Source organism: Moschus berezovskii, chromosome 25 (genome assembly GCF_049115385.1).
Source record: "Moschus berezovskii isolate FMDL1 chromosome 25, NW_MosBer_1.0, whole genome shotgun sequence".
Lineage (NCBI taxonomy): Eukaryota > Metazoa > Chordata > Mammalia > Artiodactyla > Moschidae > Moschus > Moschus berezovskii.
The window spans coordinates 25,001,195-25,020,899 of NC_142484.1; the positions used below are offsets into that span (position 1 = coordinate 25,001,195).

The 19,705-nt window shown below is 40.3% G+C and overlaps 1 protein-coding gene across 1 annotated transcript in view; it reads left to right on the forward strand.

Moving 5' to 3' along the window:
* The window catches only part of NELL1 (neural EGFL like 1), a 964,969-nt gene that overhangs the window by 263,110 nt on the left and 682,154 nt on the right, over window positions 1-19,705 (forward strand). The window contains exon 11 of the mRNA XM_055416043.2: window positions 19,160-19,288. Within this exon, the coding sequence (XP_055272018.2) occupies window positions 19,160-19,288 (129 nt within the window). The remainder of the gene's footprint in view (window positions 1-19,159; window positions 19,289-19,705) is intronic.

Genomic DNA, 19,705 nt, shown 5'->3' on the forward strand with positions numbered 1-19,705 from the left:
CATAGGATGGTTTTGGGGATTAACTAGGATAGTGCATAAGCAGCTAGCATTATGACTAGCACATGATAAATATTCAATAAATGATGGTTCCTATAATAATGATAAAATTTTCTGTAATAATGGCTATTATTATATTAATAATTATTATCATTATTATTACATTTTCCCTCATGAGTAGGTTTGGAAAGCATTCTTTTAAGCTTTTTCCATGGGCCAATTCCCTTTTCTGCCAGAGGATGACATATACTGAATCCTTACTCATAGATTTATATACAACTTTACTTCCTGCAAGGAAAATAGGCTTCAGCTAAGTAATACTTGCTGCTGCTGCTGCTAAGTCACTTCAGTCATGTCCGACTCTGTGCGACCCCATAGATGGCTGCCCACCAGGCTCCACCATCCCTGGGATTCTCCAGGCAAGAACACTGGAGTGGGTTGCCATTTCCTTCTCCGATGCATGAAAGTGAAAAGTGAAAGTGAAGTTGCTCAGTTGTGTTGGACTCTTCATGATCCCATGGACTGTAACCTACCAGGCTCTTCCATCCATGGGATTTTCCAGGCAAGAGTACTGGAGTGACTTAACTGCTAATTAATTCTTGAGCAGAAATGGTTTTCCTTCCTCTTGCTGGAATTCTCTTTTCCAAATTTATTCTTATTTCTTCAAATCCTCTGAATCAAATATTACTTCCTCTCTGAAACGTTTCACCCAGGAAGCATTAAATAGATTAGTAGAATCTAAAATGTATTCAAATCTTACAAAACAAGTCCAGTTAAACTAATAGCTTTTATTTTGAACTTCTCCCCACCACAAAATCTTCTCCACATTCTCACATATCCAGTGAGTTACAGTCTTTTTGATTTACCTCAGAAGTATCTAGAGTTAAGAACCCAGGAGCATAGCAGTTTAGTTCAGGTTATGTCATATTTTACTTTTTTACATCTTTTCTCTAGCATAAGCCTTGACAGATAGTTTCTGCAAAGGGCCACAGGTTTTGGTGGGGTCAGAAGGTTTCCACTGCAACCACTCATCCCTGCTGTTGTATTGCCAAAGCAGCACAGACAATGTACATGCTCAGTTCTTTAGTCGTGTCCAAGTCTTTGCGACTCCATGGACTGTAGCCCACCAGGCTCCTAGTCTATGGGATTCTCCAGGCAAGAATACTGGAGTGGGTTGCCTTGCCCTCCTCCAGGGGATCTTCCTGACCCAGGGGTTGAATCCATGGCTCCTGCATTGCAGGTAGATTCTTTACCGCTGAGCCACCAGAGAAGCATCAGTTCAGTTCAGTCGCTCAGTCGTGTCTGACTCTTTGCGACCCCATGAATCACAGCACACCAGGCCTCCCTGTCCATCACCAACTCCCGCATAGGCAATAGGTAAATACACAATTTAGTGGTTGTGTTTCATTAAATTTTTATTTTGAGAAACAGGTGGCAGCTCGTCATTTGCTGACCCCTCCTCTAGTTTCTTCTGATATATAAAAGTATCTGTTTGATCATGGCATGTTTTCAGCTGAGGCTGATTTCTCTTTGTGGTTAGTCATAAGAGAGTTATCTTTTGGTAAAATTCCCAGGAAAACTTAATACACACAGCAATGAACGGCTGTTAGAATTCGTGGTGTGCCATCAGAGGATCTCCTCTGATTTATCTGCTTTCTTGCCTACATGTGTATTTGTAGCTGGGATGCTTTAGAAAGACTAAAGATTGACTGGAAATTTCAGAGGGATACATTTATTGGTAACTGATTGGGTTGTTAGGTAGCTCTTACAATTTAATGCAAAATCCATCACTTGCTATTTGTTGAGGTGCCAAGTGGGACTCAGGTTATGTAAATCCTTTTCTGATTTATGGTTTCATTAGAACAGGCTCATTGATTATCCCACAGAAAGTCAAGAAGATTTTCATTGCTCTGACCTAATTTACAATAGACCAAGTGTCGCTGCTTCTGCTCACACTTCTCAGAAAAGCAGATACTCTTTTTTTTTTGACCCAGTGAAGATGCTGAGAGAGATGACATCTCAATGAAAAGTTGACTCATTCAAGGCTCCTGTTGCTAGCGACCCGCTGGCTTTTTCCCAAAGCTGACTCAGCTTTGAGGGAAAAGTGGGAGGCAGGAGTAGGGCTTCCTAGATGAGATCATAGCCAGAGCCAGTTTGTACAATTAAGGATTTTCTTCTCCCACCCGCTTCCTTCTCAGCCAGAATACTATCAGCTCCTTTATTTGGCAGCTGATCGTGGTTTTTTGGAGGTGTCTGCGTCTGCAAGTGAGGGAGTTATTTATGTCCCTTGACAAGTCTGTGTTTTAAAGGAACCAGAGCACTTCTTCAGAAAAGATAGGGTGGGGAGGCCTTTTTACTGGGGAGCAGGTTGAGTGAAACCATTTGGGCATATGGATTCTCTTAGGATTCTTCTACTTAAGCCAATCTCAGAATTCAGACCCTGAAATGAGAAAAGCATTATTTTTGACTGAAACCCTTTTCAGCACCATTTACTGTCATTACCCCCTTCCCATTGACCCATTACAAGAGAGGAACCCAGAACATTTCGTCCACTTGTCCATATACTTAGGCGTGTTCTGCACATTAGATAGTCAGAAAATGAAAAGGATATTTGGGCAGTGGGGTGTTCTTTTTCATAAAAATATAATATTTATGTGATGAACAAAAATTCATCCCAATGAGCTGAAATGTCCATTGTCTTGACCTGTGCTGCCCATGAATCTTACTCTGTCTCTTAATTTCAATTTATTTCCCAAGAGCATCCTTGGAAATGGCCTAAGGGTCTCTCAACACTGTGGGAAATATTCTTCCCCTTTGACTTTTGTTTGTCTTTTGCCTTTTCCTCTGTGTTCTTGTTTCTGTGTGGAGTCTTGGAAGATAAGTGGGGTGGTGGGGGGCGGCTGGACAATTTTGATTCTAAGAAGAGGAAAGCCTGGTGGGCCTCTTCGAAGGCATGTTATTCAGCTCTCGTTTTCCTCCTCCTCCTTGCCCCTCTCAAAAACAGAAAGTAATGAAACGGTGAGAAACACTCAATTTCTATGTAAAGTCATTTCTGTTCTGCATATGGAAATGCTGTTCCATTTGCTTTGTGGATTGAAAGAGTCTTTTGATTGGCAGGTAGCGAGCAAGCAGAGAGCTGGGACTCCCGTGACCTGAAATTGGTATTTTAGGGTTGGGCACCTTGGTGTGGTGTGATTTCAGCTGTGTGGTTTCTGCTATCCTGATGGTATTGATTACAGACACAGACGTGGCTATCCCCTCTTTCAAAACCTGCACGGAAGGCCCTTCAATTAGCATATTTATCATCTCTCTCTGTCTTACTAGGAATGTCAGGTCATTAGTCTGAGGGAAATCACCGCTCAGTAACATTCCTCAGAAGTCTGAGTCAAAACCTTTCTCACGCCTGCTTGGGGATTGAAGGTTTATTTTCATTAGGCTTGGACTGAAATTTGAGAAGGCCGAGAGGGTACTTTTCCTTTCTGACCTTCACCCCCCTCCCACCCACAGCCCCAGTTGGCTGATTAAATCAAATCCAAAAAGCTCTCCAACTTTTAAAAAATAATGCTGGTTTTAATGACCACATTTTATGAATTGCTTCTGTAATTGTTAGGAGAAAAGGGAGGGGTGAAGATATGTTCATACCATTTAGAATAATCCTGTCATTTTCACACCAATGACATTGAATGAAATTATTTTTAGTACCAATGTTGACTTTAAAAAATGCACAACATAAATGTTGCAATTTAAGTTTTATCTGGGGCAAAGTGAGGACTGTAACCCAGAATACAGCGCCTCAGATAGCTCTGAGAAACTGTTCCAAAGAGGCAGGGTGGATAGGTCACTATGTCTTTGGTGAAGGGGGAGTAAAATGCATATGTTTTTCCAGAAGGTTTCTGCTAGTTTCATGAAGTTGTTTGCTAGTCGTGAGAAACAGTTGTCACCATGAAGGATTTTAGTGCTTTTCTAGATATGAGGAGATACAAGAATTGGGCTCATTAATCGACTCCTGAAAGTATCTGATGATCTGAAGACCTGTCCTGTCAGTTTTTCCCAGGGCACAGAGTGCCTAATTTCTACTCTCCACCCTGAACTCCTTTCAGAGGGGGTTGAAGGTCAGCAGCAGCAGCAGCACATGATTTAGTTCTTGTAGAGGTGGATGTTCTGTTCTGTTCTGTTCCGTCGCTCAGTCGTGTCCGACTCTATGCGACCCCGTGGACTGTAGCCTACCAGGCTTCTCCGTCCATGGGATTCTCCAGGCAAGAATACTGGAGTGGGTTACCGTTTCCTTCTCCAGGGGATCTTCCCGACCCAGGGATCGAACCCGGGTCTCCCTCATTGGAGGCGGACGCTTTAACCTCTGAGCCACCAGGGAAGAGGTGGATGGCAAATGCCAATTTGTAGTTGACACCAGCTGAAGGCTTTGTTTCATCTGTGGAACAGTGTTAAGATTCATTCTATGGACTTACAACTTGGTTCCTCAAGACATAACTTGTTGGCTTGATTATGAAGCTGTTTTTCTTTAACTGAGTCATGTCTGTTTTTTTGTATAACAGTGTGATGATACAGCTCTTCCCATCCCCTCACTTCTGTTCAAGGAGACTATAGTTTCATATGGAGTTTTGCTCTTTGGGGAAATCAGACTTAAGACCTTCCAGTTAAGAATAACAGACTCTGGCTGATTTACATTGTTCATTGTATCAGCTGAACTGATATCTGGACTCGTTGCATAGACATCTTACCTCTTCAAACCTTGGGTCATGACAAATGCTGTAAATAATTTTTCTACCCTTTAAAGAAGAATTGAAGTAATCAGCTGACATGTGGTTAAATCCACAGAGCTCCTGGTATAGCCAGAAGGCTTTTAGGGACAGAACTGTAGGATAGTAGGGAGACACACACAAAAAGTCAAGGTAATGGATGTTGGCAGGGGGAAGTCACTTTGCAGTTGCTGGGATCCAAGGTCTTAGTCACCAGCAGCACCACCCAGAACAGCCCTAATCACTGCTGTAGTTTCTCTCTGATGTCTCTGGCTGGTTTGTGCCAACAGCACAAAATTTTTTATCCTCATCATTACCTTGCGGTAATGGCTATAGCAGGAGCCCGTCTACCTAAGTATAAGGCCACGAGGTTGGAGAAGAGGGAGTGGGCACTGGAATAACATCTATGCTTCTGCCTGGGAAGAAGTAATAAAAGCATGGATGTAGCCCCAGCAGAAAGATTGCTCATTAATTGCTCATTCATTCTCACTTAACGGGGGAAAAAAAGAAGCCAACTTGACTATGTAGTCTCAGGATCACTCCAGGAAAACACAACAATCATTTGGCCCACCCCAGAATTCTTGACACACTCCTCAGGGTTTCATTCCTTTCATAATCAGCTCTAATTGTATCTTGAATGTTGCCAATGACTCTGGAGGTTTTTGCTGCATGTTGAAGATTTTCAGTGTTGGAGAAAAAGTTCTTTTCGACATCTGTTCCCAATGTGTTTATCTGTAATTTTAATTCATGCTCACTTGCCTTGTCATCTGGCTTGGGCTGAAATTAGTTGAGATTATTTGTACTATTTAAGGCTTTATGCCCTTCAATTAAACCCTCCCAAAGAGTCTTGGCGGCGCCTGATTTCCTTTTTTCTAGTCTTTGTCTTCGTCTTAGGTGAATTTGTAATTGAAATGGGTTTCAGAGGATTTCAGTGTAATGGAGATAAAAAGAGACTTGGAAAAGAGGTACTTAATGAGAAGGTAGTTCAGTTCACTTCAGTCGCTCAGTCATGTCCGACTCTCTGCGACCCCATGAACCACAGCACACCAGGCCTCCCTGTCCATCACCAACTCCCGGAGTTCACTCAAATTCATGTCCATCGAGTCGGTGATGCCATCCAGCCATCTCATTCTCTCTCGTCCCCTTCTCCTCCCGCCCCCAATCCCTCCCAGCATCAGAGTCTTTTCCAGTGAGTCAACTCGTCGCATGAGGTGGCCAAAGTATTGCAGTTTCAGCTTTAGCATCAGTCTTTCCAATGAACACCCAGGATTGATCTCCTTTAGAATGGACTGGTTGGATCTCCTTGCAGTCCAAGGGTAAGCTAGTGCCTAAATAGAGGAGCAGGCAGTTTTTAGATGGGCCAGGTGCTCTGCCTATTGATAGAAAAATCCCTGCAGCCATGGACAATGGTGGGCACTGGAAAGCCAGGTCTGTATTTTCAACTACTGAGGCTGGGAACATGGCATTTGGAGGAGAGAGTCTCGGGGAGCCCATGAATTCTGTTCTCTAAAAAGTGCTGCAGTGGATCCAGGCCCAAGGAAGGAGAAGGCACATTACCTCAGAGAGAAGACTTGAAATTAAGGTCAAGCTGCCTTGGACTGGAAGACCCTTAAGTGTGACTACTGTCTAAAAACCATGTGCTTTCTAAGAACCTATGAGAATCCAGAGAGCTCTGTCTCTAGCAGGTCACAACCTCTGCCATGATGTCATAACCCTCTGTTCAGAGAAGCTGAAGGAATATCCTCACCCCTGCAGGGCCCAGGCTTCTGTGGTATGCATGTTGGTCGTGAAGTACAGTAGGGCATCTGGTTCTCATAAAGAACTTTTGGGCCTTAGTCCTCCTCTCGGGCCAGTCCATGGGTGGCGCTATCTCCATATCAACTAGATTCATTGGGATATATTATACTCAGTGTACCTTTGCTCTTTGTGGCTTTCAAGGTTGGGCAAGCAGCAGTGCTGTGGGGTATTGGCTTTCTAGGATTTGAGTTAGGATGGGGAAATCTGGGGTGCGTTTTCAGATCGTCCATCATTTCAAAGGTAATCTGCTTGCCTTCTGGGAGATACATTAGGGGCAGGTGATTGAGAGTAAGCAGTGATGCTCTGTGTGGAATCAGACTTTATATTAGAGAAACTAAATCCTGCTCTTGAGGAGTGACCTATTCATTCCTTGCTGTGGAAGAAATCACAGTAGTAAATCATACAGATGCTTATCCATAGTTGGCCCTAGATAAAGCGGAAAGGGTGGATGGTTTGCTGTGATTTGAAAGGTTACAGAGTGGGATCTGGTGAATGGCAGTGTGGGGGCTTCATTATGATGGGCAGGGATTTTATATGCAGTTAAGCCAATGGATTTAAAGAAACCAAAGAGTTTTTTGTTTTTTTAAATAAGTGTTATTGGTCTTTCACTGGTAATAGAACTCTAGATTCAGGGCCATGAAGGGGAGTCCAAATTGTAGATGGCTGCCAATGAAAGGAGAAAATATGAACTCAACATTTATGATTCTTCAATTTCTTTGAGCATGTTGTGGACACATGCTGCTTCCTGTGTTTGGAAATCCTGTGCCTTGTCCAGCCAACCTCACTCATCCCTCAAATCTCCTTTTTATACCTTGCATTAGGGCCCCTCTGTGTGATAACATTTTGGAAGCACCTTGCTCCTCTCCATCACAACATCTCCTGTAACCCAATACTCAACAACAGCCATCCCGACTAGAGTGTTAAATGAATGAGGGAATGTTTATGCTGTTTACGGCATTTTTGTTTTATCCCAATTTTTTAGGACAGTGGCTGGACACACGTCATGGGGCTTAATATTTGTCAAACAAATGAATGGTATCTCTGCCAGGAACTAAAATTAAGAAAGCGGTTGGAGTAAAACCTGGAATTCCATTTCAGCAGATTGTGTCTTCCTCTGAGCATCTGCTCATTTCCACCACTCAAGTGTAAATAAGCTCCAAATGGATATTACTCATTTTGGTATCTCATCCACGAATGGTGTTCTGTTGTGTGGTGTTATTTCTCTCTTGACTTTAAGTCCCCAAGCAACAAAGTAATAGTGGACTGTATCCTGGAGAAAGAAACATGGTTTGTTCCTCTGGAAAGATTCAAAGCACGTCATGGACTACAAAATGCTGAGTGATGGAGTAGCGGTGTCTTCGGGTCAGGTCAGCATTCCTTGAATGTCCCTAAATGAGTAAAATCACGGCTGGGACGTCATGGAGAGTGCTAGAGAGAGACTGGGCATTAGAATCTTATTTGAGTTTATATATATCTTTTAGGCATTGCCTAGTAGCTGCAAGACCACAAAGAAGGTAATTAACATCTTTGAGTCTTGGTTTATTCATTTTAAAGCACTCTTTTAATTTTACTTTTGGAAGAGAGAGGATTTAGTCATCCACTCTACAAATATTTCTTGAGTGTTTGCCATGTGCTGGATATTGCCTTAGGCACAAAGGGAACAAACTTGTAGGGTCCTTTCCCTTGAAGAAGTGAGCTTCTAATGAGGAAACAGACATTCAACAAATAAACACAGAAATGAACATGTGATTATCAACTGTGCTACCTGCTATGAACAAGAAGAGAGCAGTATGGGAGAGAGTAATGGGATTTTCTTTAGACAGGAAAGCCTTCTCTGAATAGATGGTCTTTAAGCTGGGACTTGACAACTTAGTAGAAATTATTCTGGCAGGGATGTGTCATAGGTTCTGAGTTGGTGGGACAAGCTTGCAAAGACTCAGAATCAGGAAAGAGATTGGAGTATTAGAGGAATTCAAATAAAGGCTGATATACTTGGGGGGGAATGACAGAGGGAGAGGAGAGCCTTATTTGTCATTTCAAATCAGAGTTAAGAATTTTGCATTTTTCTTGAGAAATTGGAAAGTCTTCAGGAGAAGACTTTTAAGGGGATGAGTGACGTGATCCAATCTATGTTTTAAAAGGATTTGTTTGTGGGGAAAATGGATTAGAGACAAGCAAAAAGGGGAACAGGAAGGCACATGAGGTGCTTTCTTTGTGAGAAATAATAGTTTGGAGTAGGGTATTTTTTTTCTTATTGCTGTGTAGTGGAGGAAAAAGAGATTCCAGAAATATTCATGAAATAAAATGAACTTGGGAAGGGACAGTATTTGAAGAGAGAGCACAAAGATGACTCCTTTTAAAAAAAAAGATGGTTTAAGTGGATAAAAGTGCTGCAGATTGATATGGAGAACTTGGAGAGCATGGATATCAGATTTAAGATCAAGAGTGCAATTTCAGCTGGGTGAGCCATGAGACGACTGTGAGGTCATCAAATTGAATGTCAAGTGGGCCGTGGCTATAATGATGTAAAATATGTAAAGTGGGTTATACAAGATAGTGTTACTTCCTGTTTGCAGAGGGCCGTATGAGCCTTTATTATTGCTTCTAGAGGAGGGCGAATATTCTTAACCAGAGACCAGAAGAGACTGGGCACAGGCATTGACCTTGTTTCAATTTTTCTTAAGAACAGATTGGCAGAACCTGCAGTTGGGTCCTAAATGGGCCTCTTTGTAAATTTTTGGGCATAGAGATCTACAAACATTATCAGCAAATAGTCATTAGTAGTTGTCTATGCTCCGAGGTTTTTAAATCATAGAATAGTAATTTTCTTAGTGGTCTTAACAAGAACTTGAGTTAAATCATAACTCTGCCACTTCCTGGCTGTGTTACCTTGGATAAGATAGTCCCAACCACGTTTTCCTAATTTGTAAAGTGAGAATAATGATAATCTTTAGAGTTGTTGTGCCTGGCAAATTGGAAAAAGTCAACAAACAGCAACTTTTATAACAAAAGTGTTCTCTGTCTTTGGACCACTGCTATTTAGACGATGTTGCTTTGTGTGCCTCTAATTATAGGATGATAATTACAGAGACTTTGGTGGTGGTTTAGTCATTAAGTTGTGTCTGACTCTTGCGACCTCATGAACTGGAGCCTGCCAGGCTCCTCTGTCCATGGGATTTTCCAGGCAAGAATGCTGGAGTGGGTTGACATTTCCTTCTCCAGGGAATCTTCCTGACCCAGGAATTGAACCCAGGTCATCTGCAGACAGAGTCTTTACCGACTGAGCTGTGAGGGAAGCCCACAGAGACTCCAGATTCATTTATTAAAATATTCAAGTAAAAGAACATGAATATTGAATATGTATGTACGCATATGTGTGTGTATTCTACGGTCTGGCCACAGCTTCTAATTATGGGGGAAAAAGATATGATTAAAGAAAGAAGGTGACATTGAAGAATCTCATGCATCAATCTGTATTGATAACCAGCTGCTGAAGAAAATATTGTACCAAGACTTAGTAAGAGGACTAGAGAAAAAGATTGTAGGTGGCAACTGAAGACAGATATCCCGAAGGGAAGGATCTGTAACTTAAATGCCATGCTTTTCAGACATCAGATAAGAAAGACTAAACCTTTAGAAAGATTTTGAAATGTGGAAAGTTGATTGAGGATTTAGGACTTGGCAGCCAGCTATCTTGGGGTGGTTTTGAAGAATGAAGATGACCAGCTGGGGTGATGAAAGTGTTTTAAGACTGGATTGTGGTGATTTACTGTATAACTATGTGAGTTTACTAGAAATCATCAGTTTGTTTTTACAATAGGTGAATTTTATGGTATGTAAATTATACTTCAGTAAAAATGTTTAAAGAAAAATGGTGACTAGCAAACCAGTCCCATTAGCCTTCCAGTTGCTCAGTTCAGTTCAGTTCAGTTCAGTCGCTCAGTCGTGTCCAACTCTTTGCGACCCCATGAATCACAGTATGCCAGGCCTCTCTGTCCATCACCAACTCCCGGAGTTCACTCAAACTCATGTCCATCGAGTCGCTGATGCCATCCAGCCATCTCATTCTCTGTCGTCCCCTTCTCCTCCCGCCTCCAATCCTTCCCAGCATCAGAGTCTTTTCCAGTGAGTCAGCTCATTGCATGAGGTGGCCAAAGTATTGGAGTTTCAGCTTTAGCATCAGTCCTTCCAATGAACACCCAGGATTGATCTCCTTTAGGATGGACTGGTTGGAGTTGCTCAAGAGGGGCATTAAAATACCACTGTAGATTCATTCATATCTTTATTCACTCATTAGTTTAACCACCCATATTTCGATCTGTTGATTTTTGCGTTCGTCTAGAAGCCATCCTTCTCCACAGACAGCTATCCTTGTGTGGGAAGCTTTTAGTTGAAAGAAATGAGTCAGACATAGACCTTGACTTAAAGAAGTTGGAGTGATTAGAGTTAGTATTTTAAAAGAATATTTTGAGTTGCCCAGCCTTGTGTACATGCTTGTATATGTGTGTGTGTGTATGAAGAAGAAATCTAAAATGTAATCTGCTTGAATGTAGGCATACAAAAAAGAATATCCTTTTTATCCTTTGGAGTATAGGATGCTTATAAAATTGTTGCTTTTTGATTAAGAACCCTGGCATCAGTCACACCTGGATCGTGGCTCTGTGTATTTTCACTCATGCCCTAACTTCTCTGAGTTAGTGCCACATCTGTGAAATAGGGTAATAATTCCAGTTTCATAGGATTGTTAATAGAAATAAGTGGAATAATGCATCTGAAACATTTTACTGAGCACCTAGCATGTATTTTGTGCTTGATAAATGTTAATCATTCTTATTACAACTACGCCAGATTATTTGAGGTTCTTCAAACTTACCCTTCTTCCTCAAGGGTTAGAGTCCCATTCCTCCCATTGGGATCTGTGTCTTGCAGATCCTGTGTCTTGCACAAGTTTCTACCTGTGATGAATCAAAGGTCAAGTTTGGCATCAGCTAGAAGGGATTTCTTCTTCTCTGGAACACTATGATAATTTGTACTGCTCACATCTTACTTAACTACTTCTGTGTTTGGCTTACCTCACCTTGGAATTTCTAATTCTCCTGTGGTCACGGAACGTCTCAAACATCTTGACATTGCCCCCAGGGTCTTGCATAGCGTTGTAGCCCGTAAATATTGAGTAGATGATTATTCATTCATGCAGAAAGGCAAGCAGGTACTGAATAAATACTGCTTGAAGATGGCCTGCATTAATTAAAAACAAAGTAAAAAAGAAGAACAACACATGTTTTTGACACAATGGTGAGGCCCAGACAAAGTGGATTTGTCCATACCATTAATCTGTCTCATGGGACCTTCATTGTCTTTGAAATACGTTTGACCCAACTCTCTGCATTGTGAATTGACATGGCACATGCCTTCTAGAGAGATGTGCATTGGAAAGTCAACAGTGTTTGAGGGGCTTTGTTCCAGGCTATCAAATGTTTGTGGAAAGTGAAGGACAGTTGCATATCCTAGAGAAAAAAAAAAAAAAGTCACGCAACAAAGGATGTTCATATGACATTGAGTCAAACTTTATAATAAAAGAAAATGTGACAACTTAATTATTGATCAATTGTGATGTGGAGAGGGAAGTCCAGGCACTTCCTCTGGCAAACAGTGCTGTGATACCTAAAAATTGTCCTTTTGCTAACAGAAAGATCAAGTACTTTAATGGTTATTATAAGCCTTTTAAGTCCTTGTAGAAGTGTTCTTGGCTGACAGAGGTTTCATATTTCCAACAAGTTAAGTTCTTACTCTGATTTTGATTGAGGCAGTCACCAGTTAACAGGTCAGATAGTGAGGCTGGATATGATATTATGCTCCCCTCAGCCTTTGGATTCACTTTCTAATGTCACAAGTAGTGTCTACATCTTTCCCTTTTTTAAAAAAAGCTATTTTTGCTATGTGAGAGGATATAGAAAAAAACAAATTACATGGGCCTTGGAGTTCACCAGACATAATTTAGAATCTTGGCATGTCCACTTATTAGCTAGATATTAAGGAGTTTGAGCTTCTCTTTTCTTATCTTGAAGCTGAGGATAACAGTGTTATCATCAAGTTGTTCTGAACTTTAGCCATCATTGTCAGCAGTACTGTTATCAGAATCATTATCATTCTTATCACAGTGACTAACATTTCATGACCTCCTAGTGTGTATCAAGATTTGCTCTAAGAGCTTTATATGAATTAGCCCATTTAACTTGTTCCACACAAATTATTAAGGTACATTATTATCCCCATTTAAAACATCTAGTGTAATTTCAGACATAGGTGCATGAATATTATTATTTAATAGGAGTTATTATCTTTTATACTGTTTGGTCTAAAGAATGTTGGTTTAAAATTCTGTCTCAAAGGAAGAACATTTTAGAATGTTATCATTAAAAGGAATTAAATTTGGAGTTTATACAGTTCAATGCTTTCTATATTTTTTTTAAAACCAGAAACTGTTGTTCACATAATCACTGTTTCAAAAGTATAAAAGCAAAGCTGTTCTATTTGAATCAGGACTAGGGGACTTGAGCTCTGACCAACAACTCAGCTGTGCCCAAGACTCTAAGGAATAGTGTGAAAATCACTGATGTTGTCCTCTCTTGGTATATGTACCTAGATAGGCAAAGTGACTTATTGTGTTTATTAGTACAGACCCTGAATTATGAATTAGATCTCTTCTCCAAGATCACTTGTTTTCTATGAGACTGCAGTATGTGATACCGTTCAGTTCAGTTCAGTCACTCAGTCATGTCTGACTCTTTGCAACCCCATGAATCACAGCACGCCAGGCCTCCCTGTCCATCACCAAATCCCAGAGTTCACTCAAACTCATGTCCATCGAGTTGGTGATGCCATCCAGCCACCTCATTCTCTGTCGTCCCCTTCTCTTCCTGCCCCCAATCCTTCCCAGCATCAGAGTCTTTTCCAATGAGTCTACGTTTCGAATGAGGTGGCCAAAGTATTGTAATTTCAGCTTTAGCATCAGTCCTTCCAACGAACACCCAGGACTGATCTCCTTTAGGATGGACTGGTTGGATCTCCTTGCAGACCAAGGGACTCTCAAGAGTCTTCTCCAACACCACAGTTCAAAAGCATCAGTTCTTCGGTGCTCAGCTTTCTTCACAGTCCAACTCTCACATCCATACATGACCACTGGAAAAACCATAGCCTTGACTAGATGGACCTTTGTTGGCAAAGTAATGTCTCTGCTTTTGAATATGCTGTCTAGGTGGGTCATAACTTTCCTTCCAAGGAGTAAGCGTCTTTTAATTTCATGGCTGCAATCAGCATCTGCAGTGATTTTGGAGCCCCCCAAAATAAAGTCTGACACTGTTTCCACTGTTTCCCCATCTATTTCCCATTAAGTGATGGGACCAGATGCCATTTTCTTAGTTTTCTGAATGTTGAGCTTTAAGCCAACTTTTTCACTCTCCTCTTTCACTTTCATCAAGAGGCTTTTGAGTTCCTCTTCACTTTCTGCCATAAGGGTGGTTTCATCTGCATGTCTGAGGTTATTGATATTTCTCCCGGCAATCTTGATTCCAGCCTGTGCTTCTTCCAGCCCAGCATTTCTTACGATGTACTCTGCATGTAAGTTAAATAAACAGGGTGACAATATATAGCCTTGATATACTCCTTTTCCTATTTGGAGCCAGTGTGTTGTTCCATGTCCAGTTCTAACTGTTTCTTCCTGACCTGCATACCGGTTTCTCAAGAGGCAGGTCAGATGGTCTGGTATTCCCATGTCTTTCAGAATTTTCCACAGTTTATTGTGATCCACACAGTCAAAGGCTTTGGCGTAGTCAGTAAAGCAGTAATAGATGTTTTTCTGGAACTCTCTTGCTTTTTCCATGATCCAGCAAAAGTTGGCAATTTGATCTCTGGTTCCTCTGCCTTTTCTAAAACCAGCTTGAACATCTGGAATTTCATGGTTCATGTATTGCTGAAGCCTGGCTTGGAGAATTTTGAGCATGACTTTACTAGCGTGTGAGATGAGTGCACTTGTGCGGTAGTTTGAGCATTCTTTGGCATTGCCTTTCTTTGGGATTGGAATGAAAACTGACCTTTCCAGTCCTGTGGCCACTGCTGAGTTTTCCAAATTTGCTGGCATATTGAGTGCAGCACTTTCACGGCATCATCTTTTAGGATTTGAAATAGCTCAACTGGTATTCCATCACCTCCACTAGCTTTGTTCGTAGTGATGCTTTCTAAGGCCCACTTGACTTCACATTCCAAGATGTCTGACTCTAGGTCAGTGATCACACCATCGTGTTTATATTGCTCGTAAAGATCTTTTTTGTACAGTTCTTCTGTGTATTCTTGCCACCTCTTCTTAATATCTTCTGCTTCTGTTAGGGCCATACCATTTCTGTCCTTTCTCGAGCCCATCTTTGCATGAAATGTTCCCTTGGAATCTCTCATTTTCTTGAAGAGATCTCTTATCTTTCCTATTCTGTTGTTTTCCTGTATTTCTTTGCATTGATCGCTGAGGAAGGCTTTCTTATTTGTCCTTGCTCTTCTTTGGAACTCTGCATTCAGATGCTTATTTCTTTCCTTTCCTCCTTTGGTTTTCACTTCTCTTCTTTTCACAGCTATTTGTAAGGCCTCCCCAGGCAGCCATTTTGCTTTTTTGCATTTCTTTTTCATGGGGATGGTCTTGATCCCTGTCTCTTGTACAATATCACGAACCTCCATCCAGAGTTCATCAGGCACTCTATCTATCAGATCTAATCCCTTAAATCTATTTATCACTTCCACTGTATAATCATAAGGGATTTGATTTAGGTCATATCTGACTGGTCTAGTGGTTTTCCCTACTTTCTTCAATTTAAGTCTAAATTTGGCAATAAGGAGTTCATGATCTGAGCCACAGTCAGCTCTTGGTCTTGTTTTTGCTTACTGTATAGAGCTTCTCCATCTTTGGCTATAAAGAGTATAATCAGTCTGATTTAGTGTTGACCATCTGGTGATGTCCATGTGTAGAGTCTTCTCTTGTGTTGTTGGAAGAGGGTGTTTGCTATGACCAGTGCGTTCTCTTGGCAAAACTCTATTAGCCTTTGCCCTGCTTCATTCTGTGCTCCAAGGCCAAGTTTGCCTGTTACTCCAGGTGTCTTTTGACTTCCTACTTTTGCATTCCAGTGCCCTATAATGAAAAGGACATCTTTTTTGGGTGTTAGTTCTAAAAAGTCTTGTAGGTCTTCATAGAACCGTTCAACTTTGGCTTCTTCAGTGTTACTGGTTGGGGCATAGGCTTCGATTACTGTAATATTGAATGGCTTGCCTTGGAAACGAACAAAGATCATTCTATTGTTTTTGAGATTGCATCCTAGTACTGCATTTCGGACTCTTTTGTTGACCATGATGGCTACTCCATTTCTTCTAAGGGATTCTTGCCCACAGTAGTAGATATAATGGTCATCTGAGTTAAATTCACCCATTCCAGTCTATTTTATTTCACTTATTCCTAAAACGTCTACGTTCACTCTTGCCGTCTCCTGTTTGACCACTTCCAGTTTGCCTTGATTCATGGACCTAACATTCCAGGTTCCTATGCAATATTGCTCTTTACAGCATCGGACCTTGCTTCTTTCACCAGTCACATCCACAACTGGGTATTGGTTTTGCTTTGGCTCCATCCCTTCATTCTTTCTGGAGTTATTTCTCCACTGATCTCCAGTAGCATACTGGGCACCTACCGACCTGGGGAATTCCTCATTAAGTATCCTATCATTTTGCCTTTTCATAGTGTTCATGGGGTTCCAGTGTAGTTATTGTTTGCTAAAATGTATGAGTTCAAAGTGATAAAGCACCTTTTATATCCTTGTTATATTTGAACTTCACAATTCCTGTGGTGGGCATGACCTAAAAATGCACAGTATATAAAATTTTTTGAGGGTTGGGAGATTGGTAGAATTGTTAATAGAGGTAGGATGAAAAACAATCAGACCAGAAATATTGAAAAAGTTTGATTCCATTGAGATAAGTAAGCACATGGGAGTTGGCATTTGCCCAGAGGTCAGTTTTTAATCCCTGGTGGTAGAATCTGGCTTCTGATGGACTACTGTTTAAGTAGACAAGAGGAAAAGCCTGAGGCTTGCATAAATAAAGAATCTTTAAGGGTAAATCCTCAGTCAGTGACTAGGAAAAATCTACTCTGTAAGAGACTTGCCTGTCAGTCTTGACTCTAGATAGGGAGTATGGCAGAGAAAAGTTTGCATTCCTGAAAGCTTAGAATCTATTCTACCTGTGTGGCTCAATCCATATGTCCCAAGGCAAAATATAGTTTAAAATGATTGTGGGTTGATAGTTCCCTTGGGGCACCTGACAAAAGCAAACACATATCCTCTCTGAAGAAGTACAGTTTTAAAGCCCAAACCTCAAATAATTCCCACAGATTAAATCCTAAAAAATATGAGCTCACAAAGAATCATAAAAGAATCACTAAAAACACAAGAAAATAGTACCCATGTAGGATACTCAGTGAAACAAAGTAAATCAGAAGACTGAAGATATTGGAGTTGCATGTGTGAATATATGTCTAATATGTTTTTAAAAGGGGGAAATTAAAAGAGGAAAGAATGAGAGACTGCAAATTTGACCAAGGAGATTTAAAAAGAAATTGAATTCTAGAAAATAAAAAGATACAAGTAACATAAAAATGATGTGGATGACTGAGAGAATATGACACTAGTTGAGAGAATTAAGAGACTGAAAGATACATCTAGAAGTTAAACAGAATTCTGTATAGAAAAAAGAGATGGGAATATTAAGGCAAGTAGAAGTAACATGGAGGAGAGGTTAAGAAAGAAGGGAGAATAGTAATCTCATTGTAATTCTAGAAAGAGAGATTAGAGGCAATGGTGAAGAGAAAATGTTTGAAGAGAAAATACCTGAGAATTTTCCAAACTGATAAAAGATTTAATTAATCTTTATATTTAAGAATCCCAAGGAATCCCAGGAAGAACAAATAAAAATAAATTCACACCTAAAAACCTTAAAGTTAATGAATATGAAACAAAACAAAGCACATCAACTTAACCAACAAAATAAAATAGATCTTAAAAGTCACAGAGAAAAGGTTTGTCACATACTAAGGAATGACTGTTAGGCTAACAACTGACTTCTCAACAGCTATAAGAAATAATGGGATATCTTCAAAATGTTGAAACAAAATAACTGTGTTCCTAGTAAAACTTTTTTTCAAGTAGGAGGGTGGTCAAAGGACATATTTAGATAAATTAAAATTGAGCTTCAGTTCAGTTCAGTCACTCAGTTGTGTCCGATTCTTTGCGACCCCATGAATCACAGCACGCCAGGCCTCCCTGTCCATCACCAACTCCCGGAGTACACTCAAACTCATGTCCATTGAGTCAGTGATGCCATCCAGCCATCTCATTCTCTGTCGTCCCCGTCTCCTCCCACCCCCAATCCCTCCCAGCATCAGAGTCTTTTCCAGTGAGTCAACTCGTCACATGAAGTGGCCAAAGTATTGGAGTTTCACCTTTAGCATCAGTCTTTCCAATGAACACCCAGGATTGATCTCCTTTAGAATGGACCGGTTGGATCTCCTTGCAGTCCAAGGGACTCTCAAGAGTCTTCTCCAGCACCACAGTTCAAAAGCATCAATTCTTCGGCGATCAGCTTTCTTCACAGTTCAACTCTCACATCTATACATGTCAAATTTATCTTCACTAAAAGGAATTTATGAAGAATATATTAAGAGGAAAAGTAACTATCCCTGAGGGAATGTCTTAGATTCAAGAAAGACTCTTGGGCAAAGAAATGCAATACACGTGGTTAAAAAAGTATGCCTCAGGAAACATGTTCAAGAATGTTTCTTGTAGCTGTGCTAGTAATTCAAAACCTGCAAATAACTCAAATGTCAATACTTAGTATAATGGATAAATTGTGGAATATTTATACTATGAAATATTATATATCACTGATGAATGATAGCCACAGGCATTAATATGAATGAACAGGCAAATAAACATATGCCATAGAGGATATGGTACAGTATGATTTCACAGGTGAAGTTCAAAATGGTCAAGACTAATCTATTATTTAGAAATACATACCTATGTATGGTAAAGCATATAGAAACATGTAAGGGAGTGATTAACACGATTGTTAGGGTAGTTGTCTCTGATGGCTGAGAGGGGGATTCTTTGAGGATGTTTAATAAATAGGTATGATAATACTTTTTGTATTAATTTTATTTGATATATTCATATATATTTATCTTATATATTTCCTATGTATCATAAATTTTGTAATAAAACCATTTAAAAGACTTGTCACATAAGAAGGTAATGGAAAGAAAATTCAGGATCAGCATGGATAAAAGCTTTCAAAAAGGAATAACTTCAGCAAGTTTGTGAATTAGGAGAGAAAACTCTAAGGTATGGGATGGTCCAAAGTTTTTTATTCCTCTTTATGGATATGCAAATTTACCTTTGCATATTGCCGAGGTGTATTCTCATGTATGTTGACATATAATAACAGTGTTTCATGCTTTATTATTTGCAAATCTTTTATTCTTCTCTTTCCTAATGTAAAATTTTATTTGTTTCTTCTAGGTCATAACTTTTGTGCTGAAGGACCTAAATGTGGTGAAAACTCAGAGTGCAAAAACTGGAATACCAAAGCTACTTGTGAGTGCAAGAATGGTTACATTTCTGTCCAGGGAGACTCTGCCTACTGTGAAGGTAAGTGAGCTATTTAATAAAATCAACTTGTGAGACATGTATTCCTGGTAGATATGGCTGAAGATTGAAAGCTTTCCCTTGGTTCTGGTCCTGTGGGATCCTGGAAGAAATTGTCAGCTGCCTAGGATACTCTCCTCTCCTGACGTATCCAGGCTGCTTAGTAGCATGTAATAGCAAGACTTCTGAAGGAAGTTATGAAACACAGCAAAGCAACAAAAGCAGTAGAGCCATATCAGATCCCATGTTCTACTGTCACTGTGTTTAATAATCACCAGCAAAACTCTAAATACCTCATTTTATGTTGTCTTATTTGGGAAGATCATCACCTTCAATTTCAGTTAAATGTTATGCAGTGGATTCTCTTTTTGAATGGAATGCTTTGATACTAACTTCTACCCAATTACCATCATCTACCTC